We start from the raw sequence: 17,357 nt of genomic DNA on the forward strand, positions 1-17,357 counted from the left end.
CTGTTTAGAGACTTATTCATTGGCAGCATCAGGACTATACATGCAGTCAACAAAAATATACTTGCTGTGTAGTCAGACTGGATTACATGTTGCAGCATAGAAGGTTTCTTGCTGCAATGCAGCTTCTGTTTGCCCAGGCATTTTCAGCCAATATCCTTGAACCTATTCTGTGACCCTGAAGATAGAATTCTGACTAGGGTTGAGGTGGGCATTTGACTTGAGCAAACATTGGTCAAATAATGGTCCAGTATTTTATATTTTTATTATAAAAATATTCCAGTAGTCAGTATTGGATATGCATGTTGAGTGCAAAACCAAATTGTTTTACAATAATGATTAATGAGTGGAAGTACTACTTAAAAATTGCTGCAGGTAAGGTTTTTTATAAATATAAACAAGTCACTGAATAGTAGTTTGGCTTTATTCCTGGAAAGTTAGGGTCAGCCTACAGTTAATACACTTATAAAAAGAGAGAGAGGGAGAGAAAAAATAAAAAATAAACCAAGTAACTTGTACATCCAGAAGTCAATGTTAATTAGGCAGCAGGCCAATTGTTCATTTCCTTTGTGTCACCTTCAACCGGTTTTTCACCTCCATCATCAAATTTCTCGTCTTGTATGTCTCTCACTGTTAGCGAATGGCATAGTAAAAAAAAATATCAATTTTTAAAAGAAGTAAGCTTCTACCTACACAGTGGCATTCTGAACTTGATCGAGCACTTGCGGTATCCTTCAACAGGTGAATAAGCAATCAACTGGCAATATTTGTCTGATCAATTGGCTAGTGTACCCATCCTAGACTGGGGAAAAGGTAAATGAAGCTATGACCTGTCTAGAAGAAAAAGTTCACATACCAGCTGAATATTCACAGGGTCTAAAGCTATATGTACCTTACTTCATCTTCATTTTTAATGTTGATTTTTCAGGTTTTACAGAAAACGATCTTGCCTTGCTGAGGGTGTGACTGGGGGCCCTGTTGTCTTAAATGATTTTCAGCAGGGCTCTTTCTGCCACTAAACAATTTTTTCTACTGTATTTCTCTTCCCTTGCATACAAGACACTACTGTGAAGCAGTTTGGCAGTTGACTTGGAACAGAATCGCTCTATGTTGGCTGGGTGGAATAAAACACACAAGCTGTTCTCTTTTTCTGTTCTTCATAATTTTTGTACCAAATACCTTTTGGAAAATGTTATGCTTAGGTCAAGAACGTAGTGCAGCATGAGTGAAACCCCCTTTTAAAGGCACTGAACATAAAGTTGCTTTTAATATGGACAACTTCACTGAACCTGTGACAGAGTTACTGCCCTGCTGGCTACTTGAAATGAGGACAGGAGATGGGGATGGCAGCTTTTCCTGTTTTCCCTCCTAGTTTTTCTCCCCATACCTACCTGCCCACCTACCTGCCGTGACTGAAATGAGAGGGTATCAACCATGCTATCTCCAGGGCTGGTATAGTTTGGGGACCTGTTGGGGGGGCATACTGGAGTAATAATGGGTCTTAGGATCCCGAAGACCCATGGACTGCTGATAGTTCATCAACTGCAGTGGAGCTTTCTTTTTCTATATCAGGGAACTCCAGAGATAGAGTTCTGCAGGCTACTATGGCTGCTCAGCCACGCCCAGGGAGCATAGGGTTGCTCCTTAAATTTAAATATTGAAAACAGTTTTATCGCATTCTTCAGCTAAAAATACTTCCAGAGCAGCTTTATCAGTTCTGATAAAGTTTTAAAGGGCTAAGAAAAAGGGATTAGGAGGGAGAAAGAAGGGAAAAAAGCACATTGGGCACTATTTATTAGTCAAATCAGGCATAGGGAACCTACAATTTACCCTAGTGTTTATGCAAAGAACACAAAATACATCCTCACTCCATACAGTAATATAGCATATTCAACAATATATGAAAGAAAAAGTGCAGATATACATTATCTTGAACATTATATTTCTAATCAAGGAAATCATTTTCCCCAAATTATATGTTCCTCCTTTCATCTTTCCATCTTTCTTTAGTAAGTTGAGACATACCAGGCCATTGACCATATCTTCCTGACCTTCCACAATAGCCATCATTTTTCATTTAAACCTTGGGTTGATAACTTCATTTCGTAGTACTGCATTGATATGGAATGTATGTGGAATGGATACTTGCTGAACTTCTTGCTGCCATGTTGCAAATTAAAGGCTTCTGATTCTTGGTGACAAACTGCATTGCTTCTTCTGTCCCTGCTGCCTAAATTTTCATCTGGGCTGGGAATGCGGGAAGAAGGTAAACTTGGTTCCTAGAATGAGTGACCATTGCTCCATATCCAGTCCTCTTTGTGATACCCTCAGTCTTAGCTGCCCACTCCTGTGCAAAAATATTTTTCAAGTCAGAGTTTGGAATGTCTCATTCTGTACTGACATTGAACTATAGAATCCTTTTGAAGCTCCATAGGTCACTTCAGAATATAATTGCTAATAACTTCTTTTTTGCCTTTTTTAGGGCAGCTGAGCTCTATTGCCTTTCCCCGGCGTGAAGAGGAGTATCTCCAGCTGACAGTAAGCTGTCACCCATGCCTTTTAATCTTTGGTCAGAACTGCAATGCCAAATGTCAGTTAGTCAACATGCTTTTGGGTGAGAGACTGCTACCGACCTCCAAAGTTAGCAGTGAGGAGAACTGTAAGAGGCGTCGAATTCGCTTCACACATGGAAGACAAACACGGATTAGTTTGGCTCTTCCAGGACAGTATGAATTGGTTCACAACTTGGCAGCTCATCAAGGCAGATGGGAAACGATACCAGAAGAGGACTTAGAAATCCACTGCGATAATGAAGATCTCGCACACCAGATTGCAGAGCTGGAGGTTACACTGAATCACACTTTATTACAGGTACTGACGAGATCCAGTGTGTATGTACTTGCCCTGCCCTGTATAAACTTAATGAGAAAGGGAGCGTTGGCATGAAGCATTTTAATGAATATTTTGCAACTACGTTTAGTTGAGTAAATTCTACATAAAAACTAGAGGAGTCCTAGAACTAGAACAGAGTTTGTCTGCATTCCTAAAGACTTTTGAGGGCAGATACCACATGTTCTGCCTCAACCCAGTGGTTCTTGTTTGAAGTCTGGCTGCTGCTGTGGAAGATTGAGGGGCGGAGGGTGCAGTTTGCAGCAGTGAAGCTTTAACTCTTCCCCTGACTGCTGGTTTTGCCCATACTCATTTGCTTTTCCTGCAGCCCAGGTGCCGGACCTGTGATTGTATAAACTTGCTTAGATTTCTGCAAAGTATCTGAGGGTGTAGACAGACATGGTAATAAAGCACAGTGCTTACAGTGGCACCTCGGGCCGTGTGTCGAACCCAGCTTCCTCCTGGCTTTGAATCTGAAATGACAGTCATATGTACCTGTGAAAAAAGTGCTGATGGTTTATGCTCCTCTGTCCTCCATCTAGGAGTTGGGGGGGGGGCTCTATTATGCAAAACCTGCTCCAGAGATTGTGGGAGGATTCTTGGTAGCATAGGGCCAACCCATACACAGCCAGATACCCTGAAGAAGGGGCAGACACGCCTAAATAGTTACCCTTGTCTTCACCCAAAATTTTTCTTGAATTGTTGTAATTAGCATTAAGGAGAGCTTCTAAAACAGGAGTCGGCAACCTAAGGTCCATGGGCTGGAAGTGGCCAGTGGAGGTTGTTTGAACGGCCCACAAGCTGCCCCTGAACCGAGCTGCCTGCTCGCATGCTGTGCTAAACCAGCGCAGTGCGGGGACTCGCTTCCGCAGTGCTGAAATCACATCTTTGCAGACGCAAACACCGGAAATCGCATCTGTGCTCATGATCCAGCCCATGGAGTGATCTCCGCGGGACCGATCCAGCCCAGGCAAGATAAACATTGCCAACCCCTGTTCTAAAACTAAATAGAATGGATACTATGTTCTTTTCTCTCCATCCCTTCACTTCAAAGTCAAAGCACTTAACTAGTGCATTCTGTAGCTCAGGGCAAGTGTAGGGGAGGTAATGTTTGAAAGGGTTCCTTTTACTTGGGATTCTTGCCTCCCGTGTGAGTCATGTTCACGATACCACTACCCCTCGAGGGTTTGCCAGCCTGTCTGTTCCTGAGTATAACTTTGTTCTGAATGTTTGTGAATGTGTGCTCCGAGTGTTGAATTTGGTTTTGTGTACTTCAACTGAATATGTCTGTCTTGCTCTTTTTTTTTTAATAGGTCAACTAAAACAGGGCAGCTCAAATATCTCTCATAAACTTTTCAAACCAGTGACAAAGATTTCTTTGTTAGGCTCCAGATATATCTAGGACAAATCAGATGAAAACAGCCACTCGGATTAATTTGTAAGGAGTGGCACAGGACTGTTTCCTCTGTTCTGTGTAGGAGAGCCACTGTGAAAAACTCCTTCTTACAAATGGAATTTTTAAACAGGGAAAGTTAACATTTATATCTTATATGTGAAAACTGCACATCTAATTACAGGGAGGGATCTTCCTATTTTGTAATTTGCAAGCTTCAATGAGTGGTAACAAGGAAATACTTCCACCATAGGGAGAGGCATGGTATAAATTTTAAAAACAGACATAATCCACATTTTTAAAAAGTCAATTGAAAAAAGCATGGGGGCTTTTGCAAATCCATGATTGCTTTAAAAGCATGGAAATTGTGAGGTGGAGATTGTGTGCCAGTAAATAAGTTGTACATTCTAACATATTGTGCTGTCTCCCACCTTAGGCTTCATACCTCCCACAGCTTGCTTGGATCCTTTAGCACCAATCCTCTTCTGCTGTAGTTTGAGGGCAACACTGGTGCCATGTTCATGTTTAAAAGTTTGGATAAATGCTTAAATTCAGGAGTTTCTAGTGAAATGAATTGCTTTAAAACTAATGACAGTTTTTTGTGAAATAAACCCTATTGTCTTACTATGTAGAATAATGGCACCAGGCAAAATAAGTAGAAAGGCTATAGGAAATGGGTTCCATTTCTACTGTAGTATTTAATGGCTGCCAATAAGAAACACATCTGCACAGTAATCTAAATGCTAATTCACTTCGTTGGGAGCTCTAGAAAGGAAAGGCAGTCTAGATGGAATTATACACAGCCATCCCCTCTGTGTGACACAGGAAGTTACAATCCATACCCGGTGGACTAACTGCAGGTTCCAAAATTAAATTTGCACACCATACAATTTGCAGTAATTATGTCAGGCAGGCTAGACTAATCAAGAAGCAAGAATTAACCAGTTGGAATGAAATTTGAGCACTATTCCAGACTCCACTTTATGATATAAGTGGCAGCTTTATGTAAGCCTCCAAATCTTGACGAACTGAGAAATGGACCTTTGTAAACAAACGCCTCATTCATCAGATGCAAAAAGATGGCTGACGGTTTGTCAGGCAGGTTCTCTTGCATTGATAAGAAGAGGGTTTGATAGTAAAAGATTCTGTTTGTTGTGTGGCATACATAGCCTATCTTTCACAGTGTATTCTTTAATCAAATGTGATCTGATAGAAAGTGGATAGAAGATGGAAATATTATTTTTAACGGGGCTGGCACCTACAAAGTTATTCATAAATAGAAATACGGTAATACTAACGTTCCTTTATCCACTTGTGCAATTAGTTTTACACATTTTATTGACCACCATGAGCCAACATTTTGAGTCTGAATTAAGTCTATTGAAATTTAGTGTGGCCTTAGAATATACTGAAAAATGTTTTGGAGAGTGACAGTTAAGTTTTATATAAAAGATAAAATAATTTAAACCTGAACATAAGTTGAACCCAATCATAACAATGTTGTATCTCCTCTGAAAATATCAATATATTCTATGCATATTTATTGAGAACTGTGTTAGACCTTATTCATAGAGAGATTTGCAGTGTGCAGGAGGCATCTAGCTAGGTAAAGGAAATGAACAACTTAAATTTCAGTCTTGGTCTTCAGGATAATAATGTATGTTGTAAAATTAATAGAATTTATTGTCGAATTCTGTAATTTCAAATCTGGTTTGAAGAGCAACAATAATATATGCCACCAGTACCAAACATATTAGAATTAAGAAAATAAAACAACACAACAGCAATCCCTTAAAATTAATTATCGGACTCTTAAATCCATTATCAGTGAAAGAACTTATAAAAGAGTTATTGTGTCAGGAATCTCTCACATCTGTAGGAATTCTGTGGCTCCAGCCCTTCCTTCATTTCAGTTAATACTGCTGCATGTGGGGCATCTAACTTTACCAATAGTATATAGTAAGTTCCATTTAGGGAGGGGAGCCCAAATAAGAAAGCTAGCAGAAAAATTAAAAGGTTTAAAAGGTTCTACAAGAGAATCCAGTACTTTCAAAGGAGGTGATTTTGCAGGACCAGTCCATAGTTAAAACATCTCAAGTTTTGTTGGACTGCTAGTCTGTTGACTTCATTTTTATCCTAATTTTTATATTGCCATGTTACAGTTTTGTATTTAACAATCATACTGCTATGATCTAAATGTATAGAGGCATCATTCTTTTTAATGCTATATTTAGTAGCACTGTCCCTATCAGTTTGGTAGAGGAATGGGACAGCCCACGTTACTGTACAGTAGTGATTACTGAATGCCTCTGATGCCCCTGGTATGCAGACATACTAGTTTATAAATTGAGGGGTGAAACTAAAATTGCTGAAGGACGTGAGGTATGTTCAGTGGCCTCTAGGAACCAGGAGATACTGAGAGTAATTGTGTGTAGTTGGAGTAGGAGGTAAGAAGAATTTAGGGAGAAGTGGATTGGCCTGCTCAAGCCCCTAACAACAACTTGTGTCCTGGAGGTGTAGATTCTGGAGGGGAATCAATAAAGCACTCGAGCAGTAGGGAAAAGTTTCATTAGGGTGAGAGAGACAAAGGGTGTCCTCTTTAATTTGTCTCTCGTCTCTCTGTTCCCCCACTCCAGGTTTTCTGGAATCCTGTTAGGAGTTGAGGATACGAAACAGCTTTTTGTTGCACATCCCACTCATATTTCTGTATTTAAGAATTACCCGTATTTTTTGCTCTATAAGACTCACTTTTTCCCTCCTAAAAAGTAAGGGGAAATGTGTGTGCATCTTATGGAGCGAATGCAGGCTGCGCAGCTATCCCAGAAGCCAGAACAGCAAGAGGGATTGCTGCTTTCACTGCTCAGCGATCCCTCTTGCTGTTCTGGCTTCTGAGATTCAGAATATTTTTTTTCTTGTTTTCCTCCTCCAAAAACTATGTGCGTCTTGTGGTCTGGTGCGTCTTATAGAGCAAAAAATACGGGGTTTTCCCATTGATATATGCACCTCTGTTATAAAATTAAGCTTTTGTTTCTCTTCAGATTAACTAGTTGGCATCCAAGTCTTTTCAGAATTTATGTCAGTTTCATAGTACAGTATCTGAATTTTCATTCTGCTTCTATCTTTTTATTCAGCGAGCTGCTCCCAGTTGTTTTAGAATGGTTTTCCCCTTATCTGTGTAAAAGAAAGTTACCTCCCTGTCTGCATCTAGTGTTGCACATATCTCATTTCAGCAGCTACTTCTGTTCTAACTATTAAGTTCAAGACCACCATCCTGTCTGGGTGCACAAAACGTTATCCACAATTGGGAATATTTTACATTCATAGTAAATGCTGCATTCTGTATCTCATTATTGTAACACATTTTTAAAAAGCATTTGGTTAATTAGCCATTCCTGCCATATGTGAATATCTGCTCTTCTTTTAGAGCCGCTCAAGTATTTTCTGAAGGTCTTCCTTTTTCATTTTTATCATTTATCATATATAAACCGTCCTGAAATTCTTTCCCTTAAAACCTTTTGATGAGTGTATGCCGGTCTAGCAGCATAAGCCCATAGTTTGAAGCAGTTTCTTTTTTAATACATCAGTGATTCAGATGTAGGTGTGCATCCCTGTCTAGGACCATTTGTTATGTGTGAATGTTGCGGGCAAATAATCTGTAGATTAGAGGCAATATGTATTAAAGCCCCTATCTGTATATTCCTGTTGCCTTTTTAAAGCTTCAAATTTGTTGCTGGTTTCATCTGTCTTTGATCAACCTTATTTTTAAAAGTCTTGACAACTCTAGGTAGGCCTTTTTCAATCCTTCCAGCAAGCAAGCCTTCACATTTTGTTCACTTTCTGGTCCATTTACAGATTCTGACACCTTTCCAGCAACAAAATATTATTAGAGAAAAGGAAATTGTGGTTATTCTACTTGCAAATAGCACTAAAAGCTATTTTGATGTTTTGAAAATATATTTAATAATAGTGCATTCTTTTTCCATTAGGTATAATTTCAAAGACCTGCGTTTCGTTGGAATAAATTACAAAATAATATATAAAATGGGATACCTCTTGATGGGAGATTCCCTTAACTTCTAGTTACCATATTTTTCGCCCTATAAGACGCACTTGTTCCCTCCTCCAAAAATGAAGGGGAAATGTGTGTTCGTCTTATGGGGCGAATGCAGGCTCCTTGGCTTCAGCGATAGCAACGCAAAGCCTCCGAAGCCTGCGCTCCGGAGGCTTTGCATTGCTTCCGCTGAAGCCAGGAGAGTCTGCTCTTTGAGGCTGGCGGTGGGGAAAAGCAGTGCCTCCTCCATCGCCAGCCCCAGAGGATGGGGGGCAGCGGGAAGGTGCGCGACGCCTTCCTGCTACTCTCCGACCCGGGTTGGAGGCTGGCGGTGGGGAAAGCAGCGCTTCCCCCATGGCCAGCCCCAGAGGATGGGGGGCAGCGGGAAGGCGTGCGATGCCTTCCCGCTACTCTCTGACCCGGCTTTGAGGCTGGCGGTGGGGAAAGCAGCGCTTCCCCCATGGCCAGCCCCAGAGGATCTCTTGGGGGCTTTTCCCCGAGGAGGGAGAAGGGACTGACTGGTCGTTTCAGTCCCTTTTCCCTCCTGGTTGAAAAGCCCGTAGGAGTCGCGCACAGCTCCTGTGGGCTTTTGCGGGAGGTGAGGGAATTCCGCCACCTCCTGCAAAATCAGGGAGAAGGTCTTGGAGTAGCGCACAGGCTGCGTGCAACCTGTCCGCTGCTCCCAGAGCTGCGGGGGGGGGAAATCATATTTTTTCCCTTGATTTCCCCCCCTGAAAACTAGGTGCGTCCTATGGGCTGGTGCGTCCAATAGGGCGAAAAATACGGTAACTGATTTTTGACCATTAGCTCCCTGCTAATTTTGTTACGCCTGATTTTCTTAATAGAAAATAAGCCAAGGGCATACTTAAGACCAGGCCCGTGCAGAGTGGGGGGCAGCCAGCTTCACTTGCCCTGGGCCTCAGAGGCCTAAGTCGGCCACAGACCGGCTGCTTTTTTGTTTGAGTTCATAGCTTTATTCTAACAAAACTCCTGTCCTGGGCCTCAGACAAGCTCTGTGTGGGCTTGCTTAAGACCCAGTATAATTATGCAACATTTAGCTTCTAATACATTATATTTGTGGGCTTTCATTATGTAATTCATATAAATTCAACCAAGGAATCATTGATGTGTCCTTCTGGGTAAGAAAATGTGATGCTCTCGGATAGCCCTTCATTGCCCTGCTTTTCCTCCAAGCTAGTTCTGACTTGCCATCCACTAAGCTTTTAGTTTCTGATCCCATCCACCCTGGGACAGAAAAAAAAAGCTCCTCTGAAGCCTGATGTTCTATGTTCTTCTCCAGAACCTTTTCAGGATATCTGCAAAGAACTGGAATGGATCATTGCTCCTATGGTGAGTTGGGACACCCCCTTGTACTTCAGCTGGCCAGATCTGTTTCTTACTCCTTAAGAATGCAGGACCCAATTAATAGAAAGTTTTGACTCAAAGGAAAGCTTAGAAAGCTTACATGGAATAAGGAGAATAAGTAAATTACAAGAGAAAATTGAATGAGAGCAAGCACACTGCACTTTCTGTGTTCTCTTCTAATGGCCTTTGCTGTGTGCTGCTTTAAGATGCAAAAGCCAAGCCTCAACCCCAGGCACTTTTTGTTTTGCTATGGGCTGAGCCTTGTGCCTTCTCCTGTCCATGTGTTAGTCGCACAGCATACATTTCTACTGTTTCAGAATAGCCCTGTCTTCCTCTCTTTTTTGCCTCATTTCAGCACTCAGCAAAGTGAAACGAGCTGAGTACAGTGGTACCTCGGGTTAAGTACTTCATTCGTTCTGGAGGTCCGTTCTTAACCTGAAACTGTTCTTAACCTGAAGCAGCACTTTAGCTAATGGGACCTCCCACTTCTGCTGTGCCACCGCCACGCGATTTCTGTTCTCATCCTGAAGCAAAGTTCTTAACCCGAGGTACTATTCTGGGTTAGCAGAGTCTGTAACCTGAAGCATCTGTAACCTGAAGCATATGTAACCCGAGGTACCACTGTATCAGCATGGACATCCATGCATACATTGGATTCTCTTGGAAGAGGAAGGAACTAGTTTTACCCAGTCAATAGAAATGTGAACCTTCCTTGCCTATTATGAGTTGTGGACTGACCAGTCAACTATTGGGAGACAGACTATCCAGCTGCTGGTTCTAAATATGTATACATGTGCACAAAGATGTGTGAGAGATTCATGCATACAGGAAGAATGTCATGGGCATAGAATCATGAAGTAAGGCTGACCTATCTAGAGTAAGATGAAATGATTGAAACATTGCACTAAGGAAATTACGTTTGGCAGGCATCAAGACCAAAATGTAATGACGGACTTTTGAACATTTTGCTTTAAAGAGAATTAGACTACCAGGATTGCATGTTTTATCTTCAAGTCTGTCAAAGGTTTTGGCTCTGAATTAAAGCTCAAGATTATTAATATTATTATTTTTAACAATTTGGAGGCATTTGACTCAACAGCTACCTTCTGTATGCCCTCTAAACCTGTTCTAGGGGTTTCTCCAACCCTGCAGAATGGATTTGCTCAGTGGGGAACATGCAGGAAGGGGAAAGAGAAGTTCCATTGAGCAGGGAGAAATTTGTTCACTTACAGAATGAGCTAATTGAGTGCTGCTCTATAGACATTGTGTTTAAATATAAATCTGCTTGATTAATCAGGCATCTTTGATTCAGTCTCTGATTATTTTTTAATCTATTAAGCGTTGTAGCCCTAGAGATGATTATTTTCCTCTGAAGCCACTGCCGCTTGCCTAAACATTGAAGTTTTTTTAAAAAAATTCACTTAATGTACATACTGAATTTGATACCTCGAAATCATGTTTAAATGTGATTATTGACGTACTTCCCTTCAGTGAAATGAAGAGAATCAAAGAGGTCAGTTGCAAAAATGAGCTTCCAGTTTGGAGGGTTTATTGTCAAAGGTGAACCTTCTTGCATAACATCTCTGCTGCCTTCTGTGAGGAGATGCAGACACTAGAAGGAAATCACAGATAAAGGCTATCTAGCAGAAAAATACCCAGCAGCAAGGCATTAACTGTTGCCTAAGCAAGATTAGTTATTCTTATTAGTTGAGACATATCTTTTCTAACTTTTCCCTCCTTTATGTCTCCTAGAGACAGCATTGGTTTCCTCCTTTGTTTACTGCCATCAGCGTGAGTCATCTTGCATGCTGAAAGTTGATTTGCACATCCAATTTTACTCTTTAACTTGCACTCTTGTCTGACCACATCAGTTTTTGTGTTTCCATGCTTGGGAGTCCCATGACAGTCATAACAGGCAAACCAATGTTAAATGTTTGTTTTGGGAGTAACAGAAAGGGAATTTGGGAGGATCTACCGATGCATGGAATAGCTGAAACTTGCTAGGATTTTTTAATAAAAAAATTAAGCCTAGAAGTGAATTAGTAGTGGCTTTATAACTTTTATCATAATTCCTCTGTCAGCTGTTGACAGATCTTGCGCATGCCTTGGCTACAGCTTTGGCGGTTTTCTGTGGAAATCTAAACGTTTCCTGTTTAATTGATATTGAAAAGATTAATGTGCCAGATCCCATGAGTGCTTAAAACAACTTTCCCTCTAAGATGCCTCTTGGTTTTCCTTATGCCTTTACCAATTCATCTGCCTAGTTAAGTTTCCATAATGGTAATTTAAGGCTGCAAGGCTGGCCTAAGAAGTGATGATATTTGAAGCAGCAGTTCCCTCAGAAGGACATTTAGGGCACAAGGATGTCAATTTTGTACAAATGTGTACTTATGGATACTTGGCCATAACTGACATAATTTGTGTATAACTCATAGAATAGATCTTATTTTTAACATATTTATTATTACTTGGCTCTCTATCCAGAATATCGAACATATTTCAAATTAGACGCTGTAACAAGCTAGAAAAATACCTATCATGCTCCTGGTTTCTTCTGGGAAGCATATTGGAGCTGCTGAGTGTGCCTAGGATTGTGTATAATGAATTGCTGTGTCTGATGTAAAATAATACCGTATATCTAAAGCTCAAGCAGATATTAACTGACTCAGGAAGGGTATCTCAGAATCTATTACAGCATTTAACTGTTCATGTACTTATAAAAATATCTGGATCAAAGGAGCACAAGGCAATTTACATAATATCAAATGCATGGTGTAAAGAGCTTAATTGAATGGGAGTCATCGGAGGGGATTTCAAAAGTTATGGACTTGGCAGGTGCTTGAATTCAAGGAGGGGCTAAGGCCTAATTCTCACTTAAATATCTCTAAATTTTTCTCTTGGCTTTACCACATCATCTGCCTAGTTAAATTTCCATAACCATAAACCTATGTCTCAGTTGTACCAGTTCAGAATGCACATGACTGCTTAGACTGATGCTTCTCTGTACAGAAACTTCCCTCTGTTTAGAAAAGTAGATGTTTGGGAGAATGTGTTGCAGAAAAGCCTTCCATTATGAGCCTGTATCCTGCAGTCTGAAGTGGTGCAGAGTTGTAGAATATATGCAGGTTTATGGCCTCATTAAAATCTAGGCCTAACTATCTGGCACACTGAGAGTATAAAACACTGATCAGTTGCTTCGCTGAAGAGCCTTCTAGGCAGTAGTTCCCGATTGGCTAAGTACCGTGGACCCCGTTTTTCAAAAGCCAAGCCATGGACCCTCCTACTTTTGAAAGTTTTGATATCTGTGTGATAGTTTTTGTTATGTGAGTGGTGCCACAGACCACCTGGATAGGTTATGCAGACTCCCAGGGGTCCAGGGACCACCAGTTGGGAACCACTGTTCTAGAGGAATTAGGTCACATTCTTGTTGCTGGTTTCCTGTTTGCTCTGTGTACATTGCCCAGGGGGTGGGTGCGGGTGGAGTGGTATTTCCTACTATAATGTGCTTACACTTGTTTAAGAAACAAAAGATAAATCCCATAGGAATGAAAAAAGGGCCTTTTCTACATAGGGTTTTAAAAATTGCCCCCAAACTGTCTTACTGACCCAAGTGCCCTCCAACTGTTTTTGGGTTATGTAATTTACCATTCCTGATAATTGGCCATGAGATCTGGGAGTCCAAAACATATTGAGGGCACTAGATTTGGGAAAGGCAGCCCTGAAAACATTATTTTTTCTTCTTCTCATTTAGAAGCATTTTCTGAATTTCTTCATTAAAAACAAAAGGAAATAAGTAAGTGCTTTGTGTCTTTCTCCAATTCCACTTGAATGCAGGTAGGGGAGGTTTCTTGTTGTAGATGACGAATGGGTGAAGTGTCAGCTGCAAAGCTCGGGTTGCTACAGCCTTAATGTTAAAATCCTATTGCTTTTGCTGCCTATAGGAAGTGGACATTGTGGTAGCTCCGTGTCGGGGATTCCAGTCAGCCGAAGTCACTTTGGGAGAATACGTGAACCATTTCCTTCCAGTCATCACGTTTGCTATCAGTGAGGCAGAACTCTCCACGCTGGATGTGAATGAACTGCAGGAGATTAAAGAGAAATTCTCTCTGCCCGTCTTCTTTTTCAAAGTGCCAAATTTGGGTGCGGAACTGATATCCCCTCAGAATGCGGAGAATGAAAAGTCGTCCCTTTACCGGCAGCTGCTTGATTTAGGCTACCTTAGTACGAACCATTGCAGCTGTGGAGCTCCCAGCTCTGATGCCAAAGCCCAGAGCATGCTGGTGGAACAATCGGATAAGATCCGTCTTCTTAGCACTTTCTCCAGGCAGGTGCTGCAGCAGCGCTTGGTGGATGCAGCGACCGTCTTGAACCTAGTGCACTGCCGTTGCCTGGACATTTTCATCAACCAGGCCTTTGATATGCAACGAGACCTTCAGATCACTCCAAAGCGTCTAGAGTACACACGGAAAAAAGAGAACGAGCTGTATGAATCTCTGATGCTCATAGCTAACCGCAAACAAGAGGAGATGAAGGACATGATCATTGAGACTCTCAATAACATGAAAGAAGAACTGCTGGAAGATGCTGCTAATATGGAATTCAAAGGTAATTTCCGGGAAAACCAAAAGCCTTAAAAATGTTGTTGGACTCCAACTCCTATCAGTATCAGTCAGCATGGTCAGAGACGATGAGGGGTTTAGTCCAACAAGAACTGGAGGCTGTGGGTCAGGTACCTCGGTTTTCAACTTCTTTCACCTGCTGCGTGCATGCACTTCAACTCTGAGCAAGCCGTTGTACGGTGAAATTCTTCATCAGATATCTCTCCCCCCCCCCAATAATCTGTAAAGAATGTCAGCATAGAGTGTCGTAATGTGTTTAGCTAAAACGTCAAACTTTGCAGATATTTGTATCCAAGTGAACAAGATTTGATTGTCTTAAAAGCTTGTAAACATCTCTTGAATACAGTTTCATAACTGTAATCAAAAGTGTGACCCAACCTGGGTATAAACACTTAAAACAACTCACTTTTATATATTTCTACTCAGAGGTGAATCCTGTTGCATTCAGTGGGTATTCCCAGGTACCTGGTATAAGATTACATCTTGTCACACTGAACTAAATTGGAAAGATTTAAGCCAATGCTTAGCTCCCCATTGACATCAAAGGATCAAAGTGATTAATTTATTGCAATGTTTCAGAACCAATCCAGTCCAGCTAGTGAGGCTTTCATTGCACTTTAGTCATTAAATTTACTTTACATTAGTTCTGGGTGGCTGCTAATATGCTGGAATTGTGAAATTATGCTTCTTTTCAATCTTGGATTTCCTTTTGTTCCCTCTAGATATTATAGTTCCTGAAAACGGAGAGCCTATTAGTTCCAGAGATGTTAAATGTTGCATTAAGCAAATCCAAGAACTGATAATATCACGGTTAAACCAAGCAGTTGCCAACAAGTTGATAAATTCTGTGGACTATCTGCGGGAGAGCTTTGTGGGAACTCTGGAAAGATGTCTGAAGAGTCTGGAGAAATCTCAGCAAGATGTTACAGTACATATCACAAGCAACTATCTAAAGCAGGTAAAAGTAACACAAAATTACTGACCTGGTATTGCAGATCAGTTTCTAGAATGTTGGCTGTAGCCTGTAATCAGTGGTGACAAAGTGAATTGGTAAAATAATTTGATATCTTTTGTGTTATGGCGCCAAACAGATTTTTGCTTTAAGTTGTAATTTAAGGAAAGAATTTGAGCTCATTGCCATTCTTCCAGATTACAAATGAAGACACTGGCTTTTAAGGTATTATATTTGTTTGCTTAATCTACCGAATAAGCAATTCCTTCAGTTTTCAGTGGCTTATTTAATATATTTTCTGCTTATAGATACTGAATGCAGCCTACAATGTTGAGATCACCTTTCACTCCGGTTCAACAGTATCTAGAATGCTATGGGAACAAATCAAGCAGGTATTAAATATTCTGATAGTAAAAGCTCTCTCCTGGTAACTGTCATGGGACCTTATCTTTGGTAGATCTGCCTTTGTCTGTACCGTCCTTTGAGTCTCTCTGTCCCTCAACTGACATGTTAGCAGCTATTCCAGCAAGCTGCCTTAATAGGGAAGATGGGAAGCAGGGCTTATTCTATCAGCTCTGCTGAAATTCCAGCTCCATAAAGAATCTCCATTCTAGTTGGTCATTAGAAGAACTACTGTTTAGGAATTGGCACATGGTTTTGCTTTTTTCCTCCTCCCTTCCTATTCCTTTTTCCTTGTGTGTTGTGTTTTTGTGTGGATGTTGGCTTGTTTTTATAAACCTGCAGGCCATCCTGTTTAAACTGACTGAATGTCAGTGGCTTTGGGAGCATTTTCAGCTGAGGAATGTGGTAAAAATGCTGCAATATCACCCACATACCCATACCACAGTTGCAAACAAACAACTTGTATTCTCATTCGCTCATTCCCCATTATTCTGATTTTCATGTTATTTGGCCTGTATGGTGGGTGACATCTAATGATGTCTACCTGCTTGCACAGCAGAAATTTACTTACACAACTGGGTGTGCTGTTTCTATTCTTCTCCCACAACTCAGCTGAAATGTGCTCCAGAGGGTCTCCTAGCCCTCCTGTGAAGGTTTGGGGGGCACATGGCAAGCTGCTGGGGAGAGAAGAAATACCACCACATGCCCTACCTTGGGCAGGTGAAACTGAAAGTAGACTTTTTAATGCTTGAGTTTTGACAATGAGACATATGTCTTATTCAGATAATACAGCGGATTACTTGGGTGAGCCCACCAGCTATCACCACAGAGTGGAAAAGGAAAGTAGCTCAGGATGCCATTGAGAGTCTCAGCGCATCAAGGCTGGCCAAGAGCATCTGTAGCCAGTTCCGAACAAGACTATACATTTCTCATGATGCTTTTGCAGCTTCCTTGCGACAGGTCAGTTGGATTGTTGTTCATCACAGTTCTCTTTAGATGAAACTTAACCATTTTTCAAATAGTTGACAATTGCCTGCCTATTCTCTGTCTACTCCTTGCCACTAAAAAAAGAAGGAGAAGCAGAAGTCACACAGGTGCTCTGCTGTTTCTTCTGACTTTTTAAGACAGGCAAAAATGGCTTTAAAAGCACTAGCAGTTCTTGTTCTATGGGACTGGAGGACCATTGGGTCATTATTGCAATTGCTTCAACTAGGGGCATTTTAATGGTGATAGAGGTCGAAGTGACCACACAATAGGGTTCATTCTCCAACTCACAAAAGTGCCTGAGAATGTGCCTTTTTTGGCGGTGTCATGTTGAGCTTTAAAGAACTAAATGAGCCAGCTATAGTAGTGGTCTCTGAAAGCTATGGAGAAGTTGAGAGTGCTGCCTTTTCTCTGCCTTCCTAGGTACTATGAACCTCTGTTGATGGGAAACTGCACCTTTTTATATAGTTTTGCTAGACTAATGAGGCAACACAAGGGCTGTGGATAGCTCAGTTGGTAGAACATGAGACTCTTAATCTCAGGGTTGTGAGTTCAAGCCCCATGTTGGGCAATATATTCAAATAACATGACCTGAAAATCTTAGGGCAGGATTCTCCTAATGAGCTCTTTACCTAACGGCTTCCACTAGTGCGATAAGGCTTTCCTCCCCAATCCTCCTGTGCATCTTTACACCCTCTGAAATTG

The 17,357-nt window shown here is 41.2% G+C and overlaps 1 protein-coding gene and 1 long non-coding RNA gene across 2 annotated transcripts in view; one reads left to right on the forward strand and one right to left on the reverse strand.

The window, feature by feature from the left end:
* The window catches only part of DSTYK (dual serine/threonine and tyrosine protein kinase), a 37,355-nt gene that overhangs the window by 8,721 nt on the left and 11,277 nt on the right, over positions 1-17,357 (forward strand). The window contains exons 2-6 of the mRNA XM_083508835.1: positions 2,480-2,868; positions 13,637-14,300; positions 15,037-15,272; positions 15,575-15,658; positions 16,452-16,628. Coding sequence (XP_083364961.1) covers positions 2,480-2,868; positions 13,637-14,300; positions 15,037-15,272; positions 15,575-15,658; positions 16,452-16,628 — 1,550 coding nt within the window. The remainder of the gene's footprint in view (positions 1-2,479; positions 2,869-13,636; positions 14,301-15,036; positions 15,273-15,574; positions 15,659-16,451; positions 16,629-17,357) is intronic.
* LOC310709472 overlaps positions 2,875-17,357 on the reverse strand; it is a 31,543-nt gene continuing 17,060 nt past the window's right edge. The window contains exon 3 of the long non-coding RNA XR_014527547.1: positions 2,875-3,359. This is a non-coding gene — a long non-coding RNA (uncharacterized lncRNA). The remainder of the gene's footprint in view (positions 3,360-17,357) is intronic.

Source organism: Podarcis liolepis (genome assembly GCF_965112155.1).
Source record: "Podarcis liolepis genome assembly, chromosome: 6".
Lineage (NCBI taxonomy): Eukaryota > Metazoa > Chordata > Lepidosauria > Squamata > Lacertidae > Podarcis > Podarcis liolepis.